The following is a 19,759-nucleotide window of genomic DNA, read 5'->3' on the forward strand; positions in this document are numbered from 1 at the left end:
GTTATTTTAGAACAAACATGATCTAATCATTCTTGTCAATCCCAATGTAGCAAAATAATACAATAAACACAATATTGACTATCACTAAAGAATGTGATAGGTTGGAAAAAGATTTTGTCCCCGCTGCCGACGCCCGTGATATTACCGTGATTTGAATAATGTTATTCAATCTGTAGATTTTTGTTGTTGTTCAAGTTTAAATAACGTAAGTGTTGAAATTAAATACAATGTTCCTAGATATTGTGGAAATGAAATTTGCAGTTGTTATCTTTCAAGGCAAAAACACAGCAAATCTTTGAATATAGTGTTGTTGCCAGGCATATTTCATAAACTTTCCTTTTTGTTTACCTGGCAAAAATAGAAACTTATCCGCCGTTTCGATGTTTTTGTTTTGTTGTTCGGGGCGTCTTTATCGTTCGAGCTACGAACACGAGAACTTACAGTACAAGAGTTTGTTAAATACCGATAGAATGTGTAAAGAGCGCAGTTTGTTTAATTGACAGTGAGACTGGGATAGGGTTAGGGACAAAAATTTAACAAAAAGAACTGATGGTTTTAGGTTGATTCTATTGTAATTATTATTATGCAACCTCAGATCAATTCTAATAGCCCTAACCGTCAGCATTTTTTTAGACAAATCGCTGTTTAAATATTTACGAATGCTCCTTGCGCCACTTATCGGTATATATCCTGTATACCAGTGGTCGGCAACCGCCGGTCCGCGGCCCGGTTCCGGTCCGCGAGGAGTTGGTTACCGGGCCGTATGCTATTTTAGGTTAAATGCTTTTTAACATTTTGCCCATATCCCAGGGATTATAAAGTAATTTAGTCGTTTTCATTGCTGAATATTTGTAGTTTTTTGAAGGCCGGTCCGCGATAAAATTTCGGTTTCAAAAACGGTCCGCGGTACAAAAAAGGTTGCCGACCCCTGCTGTATACGGTGAGTTCCTGTGTTAGTAGCTCTACCGTCTTCACCAGGCAATGGCACACTACCCAACATAAACGTTCTTACAGCACCACACTGGGTGATACCAAATCTTGTGCCCAACTCAATCGTTTACTCTAAAAAAACAATTTTTTAGCCTGTTGGTAATTGCAAGCCTTATCAACGTTCTTATTCTACTATATAAGGTAGTGGTTTCCAACCTTTTTCGACGAATTCTTCACTTAAAATTTTGAAACATGTTTATTCCTCCCCGAAAGACTGCATAGTAAATCTAAACTAAGATCGTTTGAAATTGGTTGTTTTATCAACTTTACGGGACATATATTTAGACCTAATGGATCTATTTACAAACCACATCTATAAATTCCCATTTTATGTCGTGAATTATTTCCTGTTCAGAACTTCAGAACTGATGATGCCATATTTTGGTGCGAAATCGATATCCGCAGTGATTTGTAATAATAAGAAAATACACAGGCTGATTTGAGTCTACTGAAATTATCAGCTAAGATATGTTCCTCTCCTCAAGTTATTCGATACCACCAGCTTTAAATATAAACAGCTTAAATAACAATAAACATAAACAGCTAAAAAACAAGAGTCTGATATTCTACATTTAATTTAGGCCAGTGGTTCTCAAACTGTGGTACGCGTACCACTAGTGGTACGCCGGAACTTTTCAGGTGGTACGCGAGTAGCTTTCTGTGATACCTAAATTAGTCCAATCTATAATTGCAACTCAACTGACCCAACTGATCAGCACTGGTTTGGGCGAAACTCGTGTCTTGTACAGTCTTTTGAAATTGCTAAATATGCTAGTTAGGAAGAAAATTGGCCTATTTATTGGTCTATCCATGTAAACACGGTTTATGATAGGTGGTACGCAGCGATAGAAATAGTCGTCAGGTGGTACGCGGTCCGAATAAGATTGAGAAACACTGCTTTAGGCAAAACAAAAATATTTGTCATACGAAAACAAAACGATCATTTTTTTTGAAATGATACAAGGTGTCAAGGTGCTTTTACTATTATTCTATCCCCCTTATTATAATTTTAGCGTATTTACAACCGCTAGGTTTTTACCTGTACTTTTTCGTGCCACATCGCTAGGTTTTTACCTGTACTTTTTCTATAATGTGTTACTATGTTCATTGCGTTAAGGTACACTTGAATAAAATATCATACATATACAACATCGTGCGTTGGTCAACTCGGACACATTGTATTGAGACAGCACGTTGAAATTCCTTTATTGGTAGAAAGTGTGAAATAAGGACGCAACTTAAACATTTCTTAAAACAAAGACAGTCATATTTTCTAAGACGAGGATCATGCTTCAAAATAAGGACAATTCTTAGAAAAACGGCCTGTGTGGCAATTCTGCCTACAAGTCAATACGACTAAGGTTGCCAGAAGGCCCAGTCTAAAGATCGATACTGATAACAAATAACTAAAGCTATCGCCTAATGTTTTTCAAAGCATTCAGTAGGTACAAGATGCATTAGTTGCTAATCCATGACACATGTTTAAATTGTGAATTTGTGCACCTTAATGTTTTGGCTTCAATCCTTTGACATGAACAAGACATGAATAAGTTTCTAGTTTGAATATTTGCAATAGCTAATCAGTAAATTGCTGAAAACTGCTTGAATATTAGTTTTGAAGTGGTAACCTTTTTGCAAATGTAATTAAAATGTGGTGAACTATTGTTAGATGATAAACAATGTGTTTGTTTCGACACAGAATAGAAAATGTTTTCCAGATTGCTTATCTATTCGCTTTAAGTTGTAAACGTAAAATGATGCTATAATGAAGTTGTTTATGGGACTTATTGCGAAGTTGTTTTACGAATAAAATCATTAAAGAACATGTTGCTTGTTTATTAGGGTCGGTTTGACGTAAAATATGACTATGGCAAAAGCCAGGTGTCGCGACGAAGAACTGAGAATTAAGTGCCGTTGTAGTTTTATTATTTTTGTTCATTTTATGGCAACGTGTTTTATGGAGTATGGTTTAGTGTCTATACACTGCTTCTTCGACTTTTGATAGCCTGTCCCTTGATGCCTGAACAACCTTTTTTTATATCTTACTGAAACCTGTGATTGAGTATGCAACTCCGTTTATTGATAGCGAGAACAAAAACAATAAAATCGTGTTTCGAATTGTAGGTTTCGGTTGTTCATCTTTGATCTGAAATACAAACAAGCGTTTTAACATAAGATAGAATTATGATAGTAGAATAACTTGCTTTACCTAGTAGTAGTAGCCAGCATCTTTGTAGTAGTAGCCCTTGTCGGCTGCATCCTTGTAGTGGCCCTTGTCGGCTGCATCCTTGTAGTAGTAGCCCTTGTCGGCGGCATCCTTGTAGTACCAGATTCCCTTGTCGGCAGCATCCTTGTAGTAGTAGGCCTTGTCGGCTGCATCCTTGTAGTGGCCCTTGTCGGCTGCATCCTTGTAGTAGTAGCCCTTGTCGGCGGCATCCTTGTAGTACCAGATTCCCTTGTCGGCTGCATCCTTGTAGTACCATATGCCCTTGTCGGCTGCATCCTTGTAGTACCATATGCCCTTGTCGGCAGCATCCTTGTAGTAGTAGTAGGCCTTGTCGGCTGCATCCTTGTAGTGGCCCTTGTCGGCTGCATCCTTGTAGTAGTAGCCCTTGTCAGATTTCATAATGTCACGAACACCTAAAACAAGAATAAGCAATTTATTTTTTCGTATTGAATCTCTAAATTTGTCGTTTTGTACATGTTTGCACCAAAACAATTAAATTAGAACATGAAAATGCTTAAATCGTATTATTGGGGCCTATGTACCGTCGCTAAGCAGGCCTGCATTAGCTGTGTACATCAGCATTGCAAACACAAACAAACTTATCAGCACTGCTCCGTTCATCTTGCTTGTTTCAACTGCAACAAAACACATAATTGATAAATACAATACAATCTGTTGCAGTATAAATCTTTGCAAGTTACACTGTTTGTCAATCAAACTTTGTAACTTACTGTTTAAATCTGGTGAGGCCAACTTCTTATATAGTCATAGCCAGGAAATTAATTCCAATTTGGGCCTGTGGGAAATTTTTATGCGACAAACTATTTAAACTCGTAGTGGCAATTTCTGCATTGTTACGTACAGTTGAGAACAGCTGGTCCTTACAAACATGTGTTGAAAACGTTGGTTGTTGATTCACACACATTGTGTAGAATGTTGAGTTGGAAATTGTTCTATTAATTGCCGCATTTCATTCAACAGTACAGCGGGGAATATTGAAAACAAGTCTGTTGGTTTTTGCTACATTGCAAACGTACACGAAATAAACTTTCCAAAAACATTTATTACTTACAAATACTGCATTTTTAAATAACTTAATTACCCAACAATATAGTTACAATATAGTCTAACTTGGCGGTTTTCAAACTGGGGTCCGCGGTCCCCTAGGGCAGGGGTCCGCCACGAGATTTCCGGGGGACCGCGAGCTTAAAGCATTTCTACAATCTTGTCTAATATGAGATCTTGCGAGTGCATAAGCAAAAATTACATCGACAAACGAGTTTTCTATGACAAGAAGTGATTTCTTACATCATTTGCAAGTAACAAACATAGGCGATTGTTCTCGCACTTTGGTAAAATTGTTTTAGTCTTGTTTGTGACGTAATAAAATTGCCTTTGAAACATTCCCACGCAAAGTGATCGTACGAAACTAAACTTTAAATTTATTCTGCATGTTGTTGTTCGAATGCTTTCGAAAGGAATAAATTAACTTTTAGTTTGGTAACTGGACAGTTTTTGCCAAGGTGTTTTAAATTTTATGAATATATTTAGCTTGGACCGCGAGTGCTCGAGAAAATTACGAAGGACCGTTATGACAAAAAACAAAACATAAAAAAGTTTAAAAACCACTGTTTTAACTCGAGGTTGCACGGTAGAGGTATACTAACACCGTAACTCAACTGACAACCTCGGGAGATTCGCTTTCACAAGGGGGCGTAAAGAGCTGATTTTTTTATTTAGCGGCTAAAATGGGTTGGGTTGGGAAATAAGTTTTCAAAATTTTTACATTAGTAACTAATTTTTTGGGTTAGTTTTATTGAATTTTAAATGCTTATACCTTACCCCGACACTAATAGCCCTAACCGTGAGCATTTTTGGAGATATAACCTATCGAAAATTAGGCACTTTTGGTTGTCAGAGTTACGATATTAGTAGCTCTACCACAGTGGTTCCCAACCGGGGTGCAGCGGCACCCTTAGGTGCCAATTACCCGACCTGTGATAAACTGCGCTGCAAACCGCCTCGACTGCCAACACCAGCAGTAATAGTTGTTAAGCACTCGTTTTTCATTTAACACTAGAAGGCGATCGCTTGTTTCATCACAATAACATTGTTGAAAAGTATCTAACAGTCAGTCTTAACTGTTTATGACGTCACCATATCTACATTATGGTGCTCGTTTTTTAGCAAGTCTGACGCAAATGGCAATTAGGCTGGCAATACTCTTTGTAGAGCGGCAAAATCTATTTAGAGTTTTGAAATCCAAGTACCACGCAAAAAAAGTATGATTAACGTCACGGGGCCGCCAATGTCTAGATTTTTTATACATATTCATACAGGTTGTGCATCCATGGTTTATTAGACATAAAGAACTCTAAAACAATGTCGTGTAATGTTTTGAATTGTTTCAGGAGCAAGTTTTCCACACAACAAGAATATTTTTTTCTGTTGTAGGGCAGCCAAATGGCGGCCAGGTAAGAAGGCTGCTAGGCAACTTTCAAGCAAAGCGAGTCCGAAAGGTTGAAATGCGTTGTTGGCCAAAATTCTAACATTACCTCACCAACTTGCTGGCCAATCAGAGCGCCTTCTCATTTTTTACGACTGGAGAAATTCTTGGTATCCAAAGAATTTCAGCATTTTATCGGGATTTCGTGATTGTGAATGAAAACTACACAAAAAAGCCGCAAAAGATTGATAAAGGCAACAAGGGAGTAAGGGACGCGTTGTACGTTGTTATAGAAGGTGCAAATTTGATGACTAAGAAGTTGCATACTTCAATGGAGGTTATATTTCTTTTATGTTGTGAGATGTTAATATTTCTTTGTTGTTTCAGGCTAGATGTTAGGCTACATTTAGATAATTTTTGTAGTGAACTAAACAGTTCTAATAAAATTAGAAAATTTTCGGATATTTTTCGGATCGGATCTTATTGTTGCTCGAAAATTTTGGATCAGGATCAGGATCGGAGCGGAAAATTACAATTCAGGATCGGATTTCGTATCTCAATTTTCCCGATCCGCCCACCTCTGTTCGTAAGTTCTCTGATACTCTGAATCTTGTATACGCAAAAAAACTGTTTTCAGTCTGGTGCGTTTACCGGTGAAGTGCATTCTCCACTTGAATTCTGGCAAACGCTGATATCGCAGTGAACGTAGATCGCTTGCTGATTGTCGGTGTAATTCGTCCACACGAAACTTTGGAACTTAAAACTGCCCTCGTTAGGTTGATAGTTTCGAATCACTTGTTTGGTGCTGGAGTCTTCACCCTCGTTGGTCGCTGCACAGCTTTTGTTAAATTAAAAAGTTTTGAAATATAAGTAAAATGACTACAGGAATCAATAACTTTATACTTATCAAATATCTAAAAACATTTAAATTAAAATGGAAATCAAAATATTGAAATGATTTCTATAGAAAGATAGAATTTTATTTGAATTAGACTGAAACTAACGATGCCTTCTAAACTGCGAAATTAATATTTTTGTTAGAAAATAAAAGATTTCACTGACGCTGGTCGTCTGTCACTCTTTTTGAGTATATATGTTTTAAATGTTTTAAAAATATATTAAATTTATTACCTATTGACTAAAACCGATCTATCTAACAAATAAGTGGTTGACCGGTCGCCCTGTTATAAGTAAAAATGTATCAGTGCAACAAATCGTGATGGCATTGACATTGTAACTTAGTGTCGACATTGCGAACCAAAATGTTGGAGCTTGAAAATATCCCGTTCAAGCCCTTTGTATAAAAACTTAGGTCTCAACCCGCCTTGAATCTAAACCAGACCCGCGTTTTGTCACATTACCACTCAGCTGCGTTTAAAAACAATTAATCAATATTTCTAAAAACTAAACAACATTTCATTGCGGTCTTGTTCACACAGAATGGAAACTGCTCCTTTATAAACTTGTCACAAAGTTATTCACATCGTGTGTGTGCCTTTATGCAAATTGGCAGTGCGTGGTTACGGCACAAGTGGCTGGTGGCAACATGCCTGTGACTGCCTTTGTGTTTTCTGAGGCACACGTTGTGTTCTGAGCCTTGTGTTTTTCAAACTTGTGTTTGTGGTGCCAAGCCATTCTACTTTGGCGACGGCACAATGTAGACCTGTACTGCGTTTGATTAAAGAAAATATTGGCTTTGAAATTAACTGACAGCTTTTGGGGATCAGCCGAAAAGCTCATTAAAAGTTATCTTTTCTAAGAAACGCGTATAAAAAAGTATTGTAAAACGCGACATCTTTAACATATAATATTTACACTAACTTAAAAAAGCTTACATACCTGGAAGCGATGATAGGATACGTCAGTGAGTCTACAGGAGAGGAGGTACGAGTTGCCCAACATTCCTCTATCTAAAAATATTTTCAAGGTAAGGAGTGAAAGCAGAAACCATTGGATTAGCCAATGTCTTATAACTAGCTTACGTTGTAGGTCGGAACAGTGTACATTGTCTGCAACTTAGACTATCTTGTTTCAAAAATATAAATACGTTGGTTGACATATGTTGATAGAGCTTCTAACACCATACCTCACGGCAGACCCACGTTTAGCTAACTTGCGCAAAAGCGGAGTTATTTATTTAGCAGCTGTAAAGGGGTTGGGGTTAGGATACATGCTTATACCTTACCCTGTCCTAACCGTAAGGATTTTTAGAGATATATCGTTTTAAATGAGTAAAACTGATCTTGGCGCTGCCTATCGGAAATTACCTAAATGTGGTTTTGCCGTGAGGTATGGTGTACAGTATTATGATTTTCCTGTCATGTTCGTTTACCTGCATTATAAAGTTGGTATCTGATGCTGGAACTCTGTCCATTTTCACCTTCGCATAAATATAATCGGGGACGATGATTTGAGCGTTGGCCATCAAAGGGGCATTAAAGCTGTCGTTTGCAAAGAGTTGAAGGGAAACATCAAATTCACCCGAAACCGGGTCTGACGCGACATTATTCGGTCTGTAAAAGTTCAAGTACATAAACCTTCGGTTAAATCGGACCGGGTTTGACCAAAAAATTGTAAGGCTTGTGCGAAGATCCGGATTCATCGATGTAGGTTAGTTAATGCCTTACAACATTACAAATCATTTGTACCTCGAGTTTTGTCCGAATTAGCCAAAGACTTGTATTGACCGACTACGGTTTTTTATGTATCCAGACACGGTTAACGAACTAATACACAAAGATTAACATGTGTTCGTCGACATTCAAATCGCTCAACATAACGTGATATCAATAAGATTTAGAACAGCAAGCGTCCTTTAAAAATGCGATAGACTAAGGTCCCCAATAATGTGACTTTTTCTCAGAATAATATTTCAAATTAGGTAAACGAACACAATCTTATTAAGCAAAATTTATTAATAACAAGTTTCCCCTAAAAAAACTATAACTTGCAGTCAAGCGTTGACCAACTCATATCCAATTATAACACCCTTAGAATTTTAAAATTGATCTATTGTGTTGCTTGGAAACACTACACAAATATATTAGGTTGTAAAACTTAACTCTTCCGATACTTTCCAACGTTTTGTCAATTGTCTATTATTTATGAAGACTAAATTTGCTTTTCCGCTTTGAAAACATGGAAAACACTACAGAACATTAAAACAATACTTACTGAATAATAGGATTGACATTCTTGGAGTTTACTTGGGCAGATGAGTTGTATTCGCAAGTTATGTTCAAACTGTAACGAACAAAACGTTGGATGCTGGCATTGTTCCGCGCTTTATGATTCCAAATCGTGTATGTGTTGAAAATCTTGTCTGGACTGCTTGAGACCTGTAAATTTAAAGTTCGTTACACGCGGTCTATTTTAGAAACCGTTATATTTCTGAACCATTGGCTCACAAACTGTATGCGGAAAATTCCTTTGAGAAGAAATTCGATTTTACGAGTCTAAGACTAAATCTTAAAATATTTGTGAAATAAAAATCTTTTTTTTTAACTTGACAAACTAGTATTGATGTTAATTCTTACGTTTAAAGTGAAAGGACATTCGCCGATTGCAAAGATAAATTTAGGGTATGGGTACGGTCGCCGACATGCTGCATTTACATTCGTTAGATCATAGACATGTTCTGTGGCGATGTAAAATTCGTCGCCATAAGTTGCATTGAGAGCGGCCATATCATTTGAAGAAAGTCTAGAGACAAAAGTCAATTCATTTTACCGACAGGCTTTTTAATAAAGAAACAAAATTGGGTAAATTTACTTACTGAAATGATATCGTTTGGGGTCCACAGGACAAAAGCGGTCCTGTGATAAATAGGTGATTGAATTGGCTTTTGGACATAGGCTAAATTAATAAACTATGGCGATTCAAAAACCGAGGTAATAGAAAACGTGCAAGTACAAAATTGTTGAAATTTTTTTATCTCTTTGTCTATTACTGCTCTTTGTGCTACTTATCGAAATTTAAATGGGAAGACATACCAACACCATACCTCAAGGCAGACCCACATTAAAATTCGATAATTGGCGCAAAGAGCTCAATTGTTTTTTAGCAGCCAAACACGGATTGGGTTAGATACTAAGATTTGAAAATTAGACTTTAAGAACTAAGTTTTAATTACTGGATTTTTAATGATAATATTTTAATCCTAACAGCTCTAACCGTCACTAATTTAGAGATATACCGTTTCAAATAGGTATCTTAAAAATGTGGGATTGCCGTGGGGCATAATGTAAGTAGCTCTACCTAATGGTGGGATTGTAATTTTTTCAGCCGGTTATTTCACAAAAGTCAGCTGGTTTTGTTACAAAAAGTCCTTTGACAGTAACCAGTATTGTCAACTGGTTCGCTGATCTCACAAAATTTCGTGAAACGGGAACCGGCTGAATCACACCACTGGCTCTGTCCATTTACTGCTCTAATGATTATTTGTATTTGCATGTTGTTAGTAGATGTTCTCAGTAAATAAGTACCGTCTGTGGTTGTAATAGTTGCGAAGAAATACTCTGTAGAAGGAGGACTGCAATGAAGTATGTCAAATCCATTGGCTTCAATCTCCATTGTAAGTTGTGTGAGATTCACGGTCATACCATTACCCTCGAACCAAGTCGCACTTTTCGTATGATCAGTCGGTTTAATCTGGAAGAATTCAGTTGCGAACATATGAAGTATCGTTACGAAGAAACTATTAGAAGTTGTAAGAGATTGAAAGGTTGATAAACTTTTAGTTTACTGTGACAATGTATACAGTGGTAAATTTGAACGTTGTACATTTATGTATAAGCTGTTAAAAAGAAACAAAACATATCTACGGGTTTACCGCTGAGCCTGCTTAGCTCTGTTGGTACTATAGTAGAGCATGAACCCGGGAAAGAATCCTGTCGTGGGTTCGAATCCCACCACAGGCTAGATGTTTCTAACCTACGATGGAAAATGGAAATGCCTAGTAAACGGTTAATTCGGTAAAACGCCTTAAATCGGGCTGGTGTACTGCGACAAAACATGTATAAATACGGAAATATGCAAAGTAATTTTGACTCACGATCATAAATGCAGAAGGTTCCAATTGTAAGGGTGCAAAGTCGATTCGGTAATTTCTGGAAAACGGGCTATTCACCCGATACAAGCAAGTTGAAAGGGATGGAACACCACTGATTCCTCCGATGCTGGAAACGTTTCTGGGAAAATCACTTGTCGTCCAGGTTTCATTACATTCCGGTGAGACTAAACATAACCAACCGTACATGAATTTTACGCAACAAATCAACAAATTTGTCTGCATACCAAAGAAGAATATTTTCGGTTAGTTCAAAGAATATGTTTCGGCAGGTTCGAGAATTTGAAAACTTTACGACAGAGATGGATTTTAGAAGATAGGGGCCTTTCTTATATCTGGTGATACTTGGTTTGGAATGACAGTTTGAAAGTAACCAAAATGTTATAAAGTAACTTATGTGTTATCATGCATGATTTTGGCAAGACCTGGACATTTGTTTTCAAATTGTAACAAAAAACCCGACTGGTAGGAAAAAAGATTTTAAAGTTTCTCAAAATCTAACTCCAAAGCATGTTTAAAATTTAAGTATTCTAAGTAAAACCACACTAATTGTACATGCACATAGTACATTGTTGCAATACTGGTATGTGCACGTGTAGGAAAGTGTTCAAAAGTCATAGTCGTTATTCCCGCACGCGCGGGGCTTTTTGGGTCGGGTTGGGGCCTAAAATTATATTTAAAAAGGGTTCAGGTTGGCTTTTGGGCTCGTACCTTCGGGTTTTAGGACGCGTTTTTGAGCCCATTTATATGGATCACGCAGACAAGAAAACGATGACAGGGTCGGTACAAACTATTTAACAACCCGAAGTCAAAGTCTTGCTTTAAAGTTTAAACCATTACCAACTCTCCGATTCGTTGTGAGGATTACGTCTTTCACACTTATTCGAACTCACATCAGGCAAGGTTTGCTATAAATAACGATGAATGGCGCAAAGATCTTGCGAATATTTAAAGCAACTTGTGTGAAAATGCTGAAGGTTAGGGCAATTGTAGGGTTGAAGTGAGGTTTTATAACAAGAAAAGCAATAAAACTAACTATAAAACTTATTTGTTGGACAAATCCCGATAAAGGCTTTTTATGTCTGTATATGGGTCAGGCGCTCCGGACCATTCGGCCAAGTTTCTGCCCAGCCCTATCCCAGGCTTACTGATAACTTATATAACTGGGCTAATTACGCCCTCTATCGGCATGACCAAACTGATTTTTTTAGCCTACGCCTTGCCCTATGGTGGTGAATGCTTGGTGACCGGCTGATTCGGTATGGCGCCTTCAATGGGCCTGGCGTACTGTGATTTATTACCAAACTTTGTCTGTTACAAGTTCTTTTGTTAGTTTGCTCTACCTCTATACGTACCTGGATAGACTCTCAATTTCACGACTTCGGGATAACGTTCTTCGGTGCTACATTTATAGGAAAATGGAGGTTCTATTAAATTGATGAATCCAAATGCTCTGCCATCTCCGGACAATCTCCCAATTAATGGCCCTGTGGTTTGTTCACTTGCGTGTACCTAATATGAATTAAGGTCATAGCAGCAAATCAAAAAGCTTATTTGGAATTTTTTGGCTATTGATACACTCGTATCATTAAGTTATTTCACCCACAAGATTTTGAATTTTTTTGTCAAACAAAATAAAAAATTAGCTTAAATTGAAACGCGTTTTTTGTAATCGAAACAAGAGACATATACAATCTTATTTTAATGACTGAACTAACGTAAGACGTCGCAACAGAAAATGTTGCTAAATACCGATAGATGGCTTAAAGTGCGCAGTTATTTAAATTAACATGAGACAGGGATAGGGTTTGAAACTAAATTTAACGTAAGGAACTAAATTTTTAAGTTGACTCTGGTGTTATTATTACTAACTTATAAAACCTCACCCAACCCTAATAGCGCTAACTGTTAGCATTTTGGACACAAATTGCATTTTAAATATTCCTAGATGTAGCCTACGCTCTTTGAGCCACCTAACAATATTAAGAAAACTTCTGGTGGCCGTTCTTGTGTTAGTAGATTTTACTATGTTATTAGCTTCGTTTTGAACGGTTTGGAGCACTTACTGTGCAATTGCTTCGGAGCAGATCACCCGATTCAATAAAGAGCACAGACTGAACGTTCACATCGATTCTACCCGATATCAGTGAACAACCGGTGTCAATAGTTACCGTACTGGTAAAATTGACGTTTCCGCAAAGTGCATTAGCCTCTGTTAATAAAAACAAACTGTTAATTAATATGCCTATATCCACGTAACTCCAGATAAACATACCTGTAAGCGAGTTTTATATTTATTTATTTGCTTGTTATAAACTACCTTAAACCACAGGTTAAACGGACTTGGCCCAGTGGTGGGATTCAGCCGGTTCGCACAGGTTCTGTGGAACCGTATATCACGAAATTTTATGAGATCAGCGAACCGGTTAACATTATTGGTTACTGTCAATAGACTTTTTGTAACAGAACCGACTGAAAAATGTAACTGTTTTGATAGAACCTGTGACAAAAAAATGTAAATCCCACCACTGATTTGGCCAATCCGAATCTTCTCCTAATTCGGACAATCTTGAGGTATATAATAGGATTTGTAATGTGTTAAGGCGTTACCTAATCGACATCGGTTAATCTGGATCTTCGCCTAATTCCGACAATTTTTATGGTCCAAACCGGTTCGTACTATAACCAAGGTTTACTGTTTAGAATTGAAAATTAATAGCATGAGCACTTGCCGAAACGTTTAAACAAAAAAGCATTGTTACGTTTTTTTGGGCTGTTATGTCGTTGAACAAATTTTAAAAATACACATTATTAGTTTAACCTTCATTTGCAACAAATAATAAAGATAGTTGCATTCAAACATACCTTGTAGAAATAGTTGGATTGTAGCCACAAGAAACAACAGCAGTTTTGTTTCTTTTACTACCACCATCTTTAAGCTTTTACCATTGCTAATTCAATTAAAGTAAAGCAAAGAATGTAGTAGTAAATTAAGACAATCAGTAGACATAAAATCTTTCGAACACATATGGAGAGTCTACAAAACATCATGTATGACACAACACACACACACACACACACACTTAACAGGAAACGGAAAAGGATCGGGGCTTATTATTCAGGGGTAATATAGGTTGACTATTTTGAATTGCTCACCTGTATACATTTCTTCGTGGTTGAATAGTTTTCCTAGCCCACATTTAACCAGAGGGTCTGTGATTCTTCTTACGACAAACGTAATAATTGTTTATATTTATGCGAGGGTATTGTTAAACTTGTGTTTATTTGTCACGGGGTTTGAACCCAAAATAAAGCCAAGTTTAGATATTTTCGTTGCACTTTCACCGTAAAAGTTTCACGTACTTGCATCCTTGGCTTTATACTGTTTGCAAACAATTAAATGTAATGTACAAGTAAGAACATTTTGCACATTGGTCTTTACGACCGTAAATTTAGTGCATTTAGTTGTTGTATATTCGTTCGGACATATTTTTACCGGACTAAGTTGGGACATATCTAACTATGGAATTTGAAATATATTTTGGTTTAGCCCCGACAATGGTAAAGCATTCTCTAAAAAATAAACCGGTTTGGAGGTACGGTAGGAGGCTAAAATCGGCTAGAACCAATTTCAAACTGGAATATTATGAAAATGTCGGGTTTTTCACACCATTATCAACGTTCGGTAACAGCTGGATTGTTTACAGACAACGATGGAAGTGTAATGTGGTTCCTGTCTTCCCAACATTTTATTTCACATAATTGTTTGTTTTACCAGCTGTCACATACATATTATAACGTTGTATTGGGAATCCAAGACTGACGATGTATCCGTTTCCGTATATGGCGTTGGTTTTTTTGCTCACAATATGTTTAACACTGCAAAACACATTCTATTTGCTGCAATGGGCCGCCTGAAAATCAAAGTTGGCGGTTGCCTTGTTAAGGTTAACCAACACTTTATAAGTGGAAAAACGGATATGTAGTACTTTCTTATGACAAGCGTAATAAATATTCATATTTTTTTAGAGTATTGTTGAAAACCTATGTATTTTTTACAAGGTACGAACCCAGGACTATTCCGAAAACCAATCATAATCGAGTTTTTATGACTGTTTGTGTTTAGGCGCCTTGGATCATTAGGCCAAGTTACTTAAAAAATATTGATGAATATTAATTAAAAACAGCAACAAAACGTAACAAATCACATTACACGTTAACAATGTGTAGGCGACATCATTTATTTCGCTGAACATAAGAGTTTTTACGCATAATACATTCTGATAAACGCACTGAATTTAGAAGGCATACAAATCTGGACACCCAATGGCTATACTTTCACTGTATTTACATTGATAAATACTACATTTAGCACACAACAACATGTAAGTTAGTTCAATATTTTGTCCCCGAATTAACCATTAATGACGCCAAAATTCGACCGTACTTTTCACGTATGCATACCCAAGCAGAAATCTAAAAAGGAGGCACAAGGCAATTTTTTATACAAATAAGTGCCTATCAACAGTTTAACACAGCGGGTTTTACAGCAATAAATTTGAAGTCATTTTTGTTGTAATTTTGTTCAGACATATAGTACAGACTAATGGAATTTAAAATATGTTTTGTCCCCTTCCCACAATGGTAAAGCATTTTCGGAAAAACCTATTTGAGACAAATGTTTTTCACACGATCATCAACGTTCGGTGGCAGCAAGATTGTTGTCTTTCCCAACATTTAATTTCACATAATTGTGTGTTTTTTCTTCCACAAACATATTAACGTTGTACTGGGAATTCAAGACCGACGATGCATTCGTTTCCGTATATGGCGTGGGTTTTTGCACACAATATGTTTGACACTGCAAAACACATTCTATTTGCTGCAATGGGCTGCCTGCAGATCAAATTTGGTGGTTGCCTCAATAACGGGCTTTAAAAATGGGTGAATTCATTTATTTTTGTGAATATTTTGAAAAATACATTTTGTTATCTATATTTTGCGGCTTTTGTTGCATGAAGTTTTTATTTACAATCCCGAGAAAATCCCGAAATAGTTTTTTTACAGCTTCCCAAATTCATAGTTTTTTTCCCACTCCGAATTTGCGCGCCAGTCGCCATTATCTTATGCCGTGTAAAGGTAGTCTTGTAGTGCAAGCACAAAAGCGTCACAATATCATACACAATTAAGATTGATCGCCTGGCAATTCAGCTTAATAAATGTATCAAGTTAGAAATTTATCTGGTTTTTCCAGCCGCCATAAGATGTATAAAAGTGATGCAAACCTATATTTATAAACAAAAGCAAGGAAACCATTCGCGGGCGTTGGCGAAAAGGATATGGGATGAGACCGTCATTACGAAAGGTAGAGCTACTAACACCATAACTAGAATCTACCCCCAAATTTGATTGGTTATATCTCCAAAAATGCTCACGGTTAGGGCTATTAGGATCGGGGTAAGGTATTACCACTTAAAATTCAATAAAACTAACCCAAAAAATTAGTTACTAATGTAAAAATTTTATGTAAATATTTCCCAACCCAACCCATTTATAGCCGCTAAATAAAAATTCAGCTCTTTACGCCCCCTTGTAAAAGCGTAAGGTAGATTCTCGTTATGGTTAGTAGCTCTACCATTACGAAAAGGTAGTGAAACCCTGGTCTTAACGGTTTACCATGAAGTATAACTGTTTATGACGCCACCATCAGTTTGGTAACTCTGTTTGCCAACCGTTTTCGTTTCATCCTTACACATAGATGTTATCCCTAGTTACAGGTTGTGGTACCTCAAATTAGAGCAACTATATTGTTCGTTAATTAGGTTTTTCAAATTTCAGCCTTTTTGTAAGTTTGCAATGCAGCAAAACCAACGGACTTGTTTCATATATTCCACACTTTCCGGATGAAATGCGACAATCAAGCGAACATTCTATAGTATACAATGTGTGTGAATCAACAACCAATGTTTTCAACACATGTTTGTGAGGACCAGCTGTTCTCAACTGTACGTAACAATGCAAAAATTGCCAGTACGAGTTTAAATAGTTTGTCGACAAGGGCTACTACTACAAAGATGCTGGCTACTACTACAAGGATGATGCCGACAAGGGCATCATCTGGTACAAGGATGCTGCCGACAAGGGCTACTACTACAAAGACGCTGGCTACTACTACTAGGTAAAGCAGGTTATTCTTCAATCATAATTCTATCTTATGTTAAAACGTTTGTTTGTATTTCAGATCAAAGATGAACGACTGAAACGTACACTTCGAAACACGATTTTCTTGTTTTTGTTTCTCGCTCAATAAACGGAGTTGCATACTCAGTCATGGTTTTCACTAAGATATAAAAAAGGTTGTTCAGGTATCAACAGACAGGCTATCAAAACTTTAATAAGCAGTGTATATAGGCACTAAATCATGGTACATAAAAGACGTTGCCATAAAACGAACAAAAATAATAAAACTATAGATGCACTTAATTCTCAGTTCTTCGTAGCGACACCTGGCTGTTGCCATAGTGATATTTTGCGCTAAATCGACCCTAATAAACAAGCAACATGTTCATTAAGTTATGAATTTATGTTCATCTTAACTGATACTGGTCAATCTGGCGATCCCCTACTACGAAGCTGACATGTGCAGCATACGAGGCAGGCAACGGTGCTTGTGATTCGACTTTCGGCGGATTCTCCACTGAGCCTGTGTAGCTCAGTTGGTAGAGCGCGAGTCCCGGAAAGACTCCTGTCGTGGGTTCGAATCCCACCGCAGGCTAGATTTTTCTAGCCTAAGCCTTGCCATATGGTGGTGAATGCTTGGTGACCGGCTGATTCGGAATAGCGCCTTCAATGGGCCTGGCGTACTGTGATGTTCATTAATGATTTTATTTGTAAAAAACGTTGCAATAAGTTCCATAAACAACTTCATTATTGCATTATTTTACGTTGACAACCTAATTCGAATAGATAAGCAATCTGGAAAACATTTTCTATTCTGTGTCGAAACGAACACATTGTTTATCATCTAACAATAGTTCACCACATTTTAATTACATTTGCAAAAAGGTTACCACTTCAAAACTAATATTCAAGCAGTTTTCAGCAATTTACTGATTAGCTATTACAAATATTCAAACTAGAAACTTATTCATGTCTTGTTCATGTCAAAAGATTGAAGCAAAAACTTTAAGGTGCACAAATTCACAATTTAAACATGTGTTATGGATTAGCAACTAGTGCATCTTGTACCTAAAGAATGCTTTAAAAAAAATAAGCGATAGCTTTAGTTGTTTCTTTTTCAGTATTGATCTTTACACTGGGCCCTGTGGCATCCTTAGTTATATTGACTTATAGGCAGAATTTTTGACACCGTCATTTTTCTAATTACCTATTGTGCTTTTTTTAACCAAAGAACCTTAGAAAATATGACTGTCCTTGTTTGTAAGAATGACTTTGTGTTCAAGTTACGTCCATATTACACAATCTCTATCACGGAAGTAATGCAATTTCAACATAAGCAAATACATTGTGTACGAGTTAACCAACGCACAATGTTGTATTATATCGTATTTTATTCACGTGCACCTTGACGCAATGACGCGTTAAACGTCAAGCGTCAGGCGACGTGATTCTAGCGACAAGCGAGCAACGCGGCGTCTAGCGTCAAGCGATAAGGGGTTCACACACGCTACGCAGTTGGCGTCAAAGCGGACGACGGCAAATGCTGCAAAGAGGTATTTTGTGATGTAAAATCCACTTTACTGCCATTAACCGACTGCTTTTGTTGTTGCTGGATATTATCATGATACTTGTTTGCAACATTTTTTACCCTGGGAGGTAAAGTACCTAAATTAATGTGTTAAGGTTTTAAAATTTCATGCAGAGTATGGGTTCGCCCAATCTTTTAGGCCTGGGAAGAAATGGGTGAGTTCAACTTAGTAAAAAAACATACAGTCGTACCCTCAAAGCTTTCACAAGTACTTAAGAATGGATGTTACAATGTTGATCATCGTTCATACATGGAGAGTCGTGTACAATTTGTATGAGCATTTCGTTTAACTCCATTGTGGTTGACTACATGCGATCAAACACACTATATTGCTAATAAACAAGGTTTCTGCTGTTACAAGATACTTCCAGTGTGAAGCGTCAAGCGGAAAAGTTAAATCTGATTTAACTCTGACGCTTGACGCTTCAACTGAGAAAATCGTGCGGTCACGACAAGCGCGTCGTCGTGTGTGAATGGTATGTCGCTTGCCGCTTATCGCAAAAACACGACGCTTATCGCTTAACGAGGCACAGCTGCAAAAAACCTAACGGTTGAAACTAGGGATGGCCCGATAGTACTGTATCGGCGCCGATACCCGATGCTTCGAGCAGTATCGGTACTCGTCCGATACTTTAGCGGTATCGGTACAAGTACCGATACTTTTTTTGAGACTTTATCATGTGTAAAATTGAAAATGAAAGGAGGCAAAAAACAACAACCATCGGCTGTGATAAAATATTTATGGGACTACAACTAAAAAACGCGTTCGTTTTGGATTTAATGAAATAAGATGACCTAATCGCTACAGCGACTTAATGCCGCAACACGTTTTTTAGGCCCGCGTTAATTGCGAGCGAGCGTCACAACGCACAAAGTTCATTGTAGACGTTTGTAAGCATAAGTTTCGAAACGGCAGGTGTTTAATTTGTATGGCCAAGTGTATTTAGACATTCCTAGTGTTATCAGTGACAAATTATTTTCTATGCCGTTAGGTGAACTTTTAAATCCTAATTAAACTACCTGCGATTTTGCAATACAAAAGTTGGCGTTAAGAAATGACCCAAACGTCATATGTTTTGGGATTCCTTCACTGTTTTGGGGATATTAACAGACAATCCCATTCTCTGCCTAAAGCCATGATCGTTAAATGTTTTTTGTTGTCAAAGTCGTAAAACATTAACGCCGGTAAGACGTTACAAACAATAGACGCCGGTAAGACGTTGCAAAGCGCGTAGCATAAACGTAATCACGTGATCAGAT

The 19,759-nt window shown here is 37.3% G+C and overlaps 1 protein-coding gene, 1 long non-coding RNA gene and 1 other non-coding gene across 3 annotated transcripts; 2 read left to right on the forward strand and 1 right to left on the reverse strand.

The window, feature by feature from the left end:
* Window positions 1-3,771: 3,771 nt before the first annotated feature.
* LOC145214635 (uncharacterized) lies at window positions 3,772-13,763 on the reverse strand. Its single transcript, XM_080083192.1, has 12 exons — window positions 13,597-13,763; window positions 12,798-12,943; window positions 12,087-12,243; window positions 10,717-10,898; window positions 10,148-10,313; window positions 9,439-9,478; window positions 9,200-9,365; window positions 8,838-9,001; window positions 7,996-8,176; window positions 7,503-7,573; window positions 6,315-6,501; window positions 3,772-3,852 (listed from the first exon to the last, which is right to left on the reverse strand). The coding sequence occupies exons 1-12, from the start codon at window positions 13,661-13,663 to the stop codon at window positions 3,835-3,837; spliced, it is 1,545 nt and encodes a 514-aa protein (XP_079939318.1). The 5' UTR covers window positions 13,664-13,763; the 3' UTR covers window positions 3,772-3,834.
* A 2,934-nt stretch (window positions 13,764-16,697) lies between these two features.
* LOC145215357 (uncharacterized) lies at window positions 16,698-17,058 on the forward strand. The gene is made up of 2 exons (XR_013857279.1): window positions 16,698-16,909; window positions 16,973-17,058. It is a non-coding gene; the product is annotated as an uncharacterized LOC145215357 (long non-coding RNA).
* Window positions 17,059-17,432: 374 nt separating this feature from the next.
* On the forward strand, window positions 17,433-17,506 carry Trnas-gga (transfer RNA serine (anticodon GGA)). Its single transcript has one exon. It is a non-coding gene; the product is annotated as a tRNA-Ser (tRNA).
* Window positions 17,507-19,759: the final 2,253 nt, after the last annotated feature.

This window comes from Phallusia mammillata, chromosome 2 (genome assembly GCF_965637545.1).
Source record: "Phallusia mammillata chromosome 2, kaPhaMamm4.hap1.1, whole genome shotgun sequence".
Lineage (NCBI taxonomy): Eukaryota > Metazoa > Chordata > Ascidiacea > Phlebobranchia > Ascidiidae > Phallusia > Phallusia mammillata.

What these genes read in the sequence shown, in the direction of transcription:
- LOC145214635 (XM_080083192.1), bottom strand. Translation starts at nt 13,663, where the DNA reads ATGGTGGTAGTAAAAGAAACAAAACTGCTGTTGTTTCTTGTGGCTACA. An exon ending in AATCCAACTATTTCTACAAG is followed by an intron (nt 12,944 to 13,596) that starts GTATGTTTGAAT and finishes TTTTATTAACAG; the next exon opens with AGGCTAATGCACTTTGCGGA. An exon ending in AATGTCCTTTCACTTTAAAC is followed by an intron (nt 9,002 to 9,199) that starts GTAAGAATTAAC and finishes TTAAATTTACAG; the next exon opens with GTCTCAAGCAGTCCAGACAA.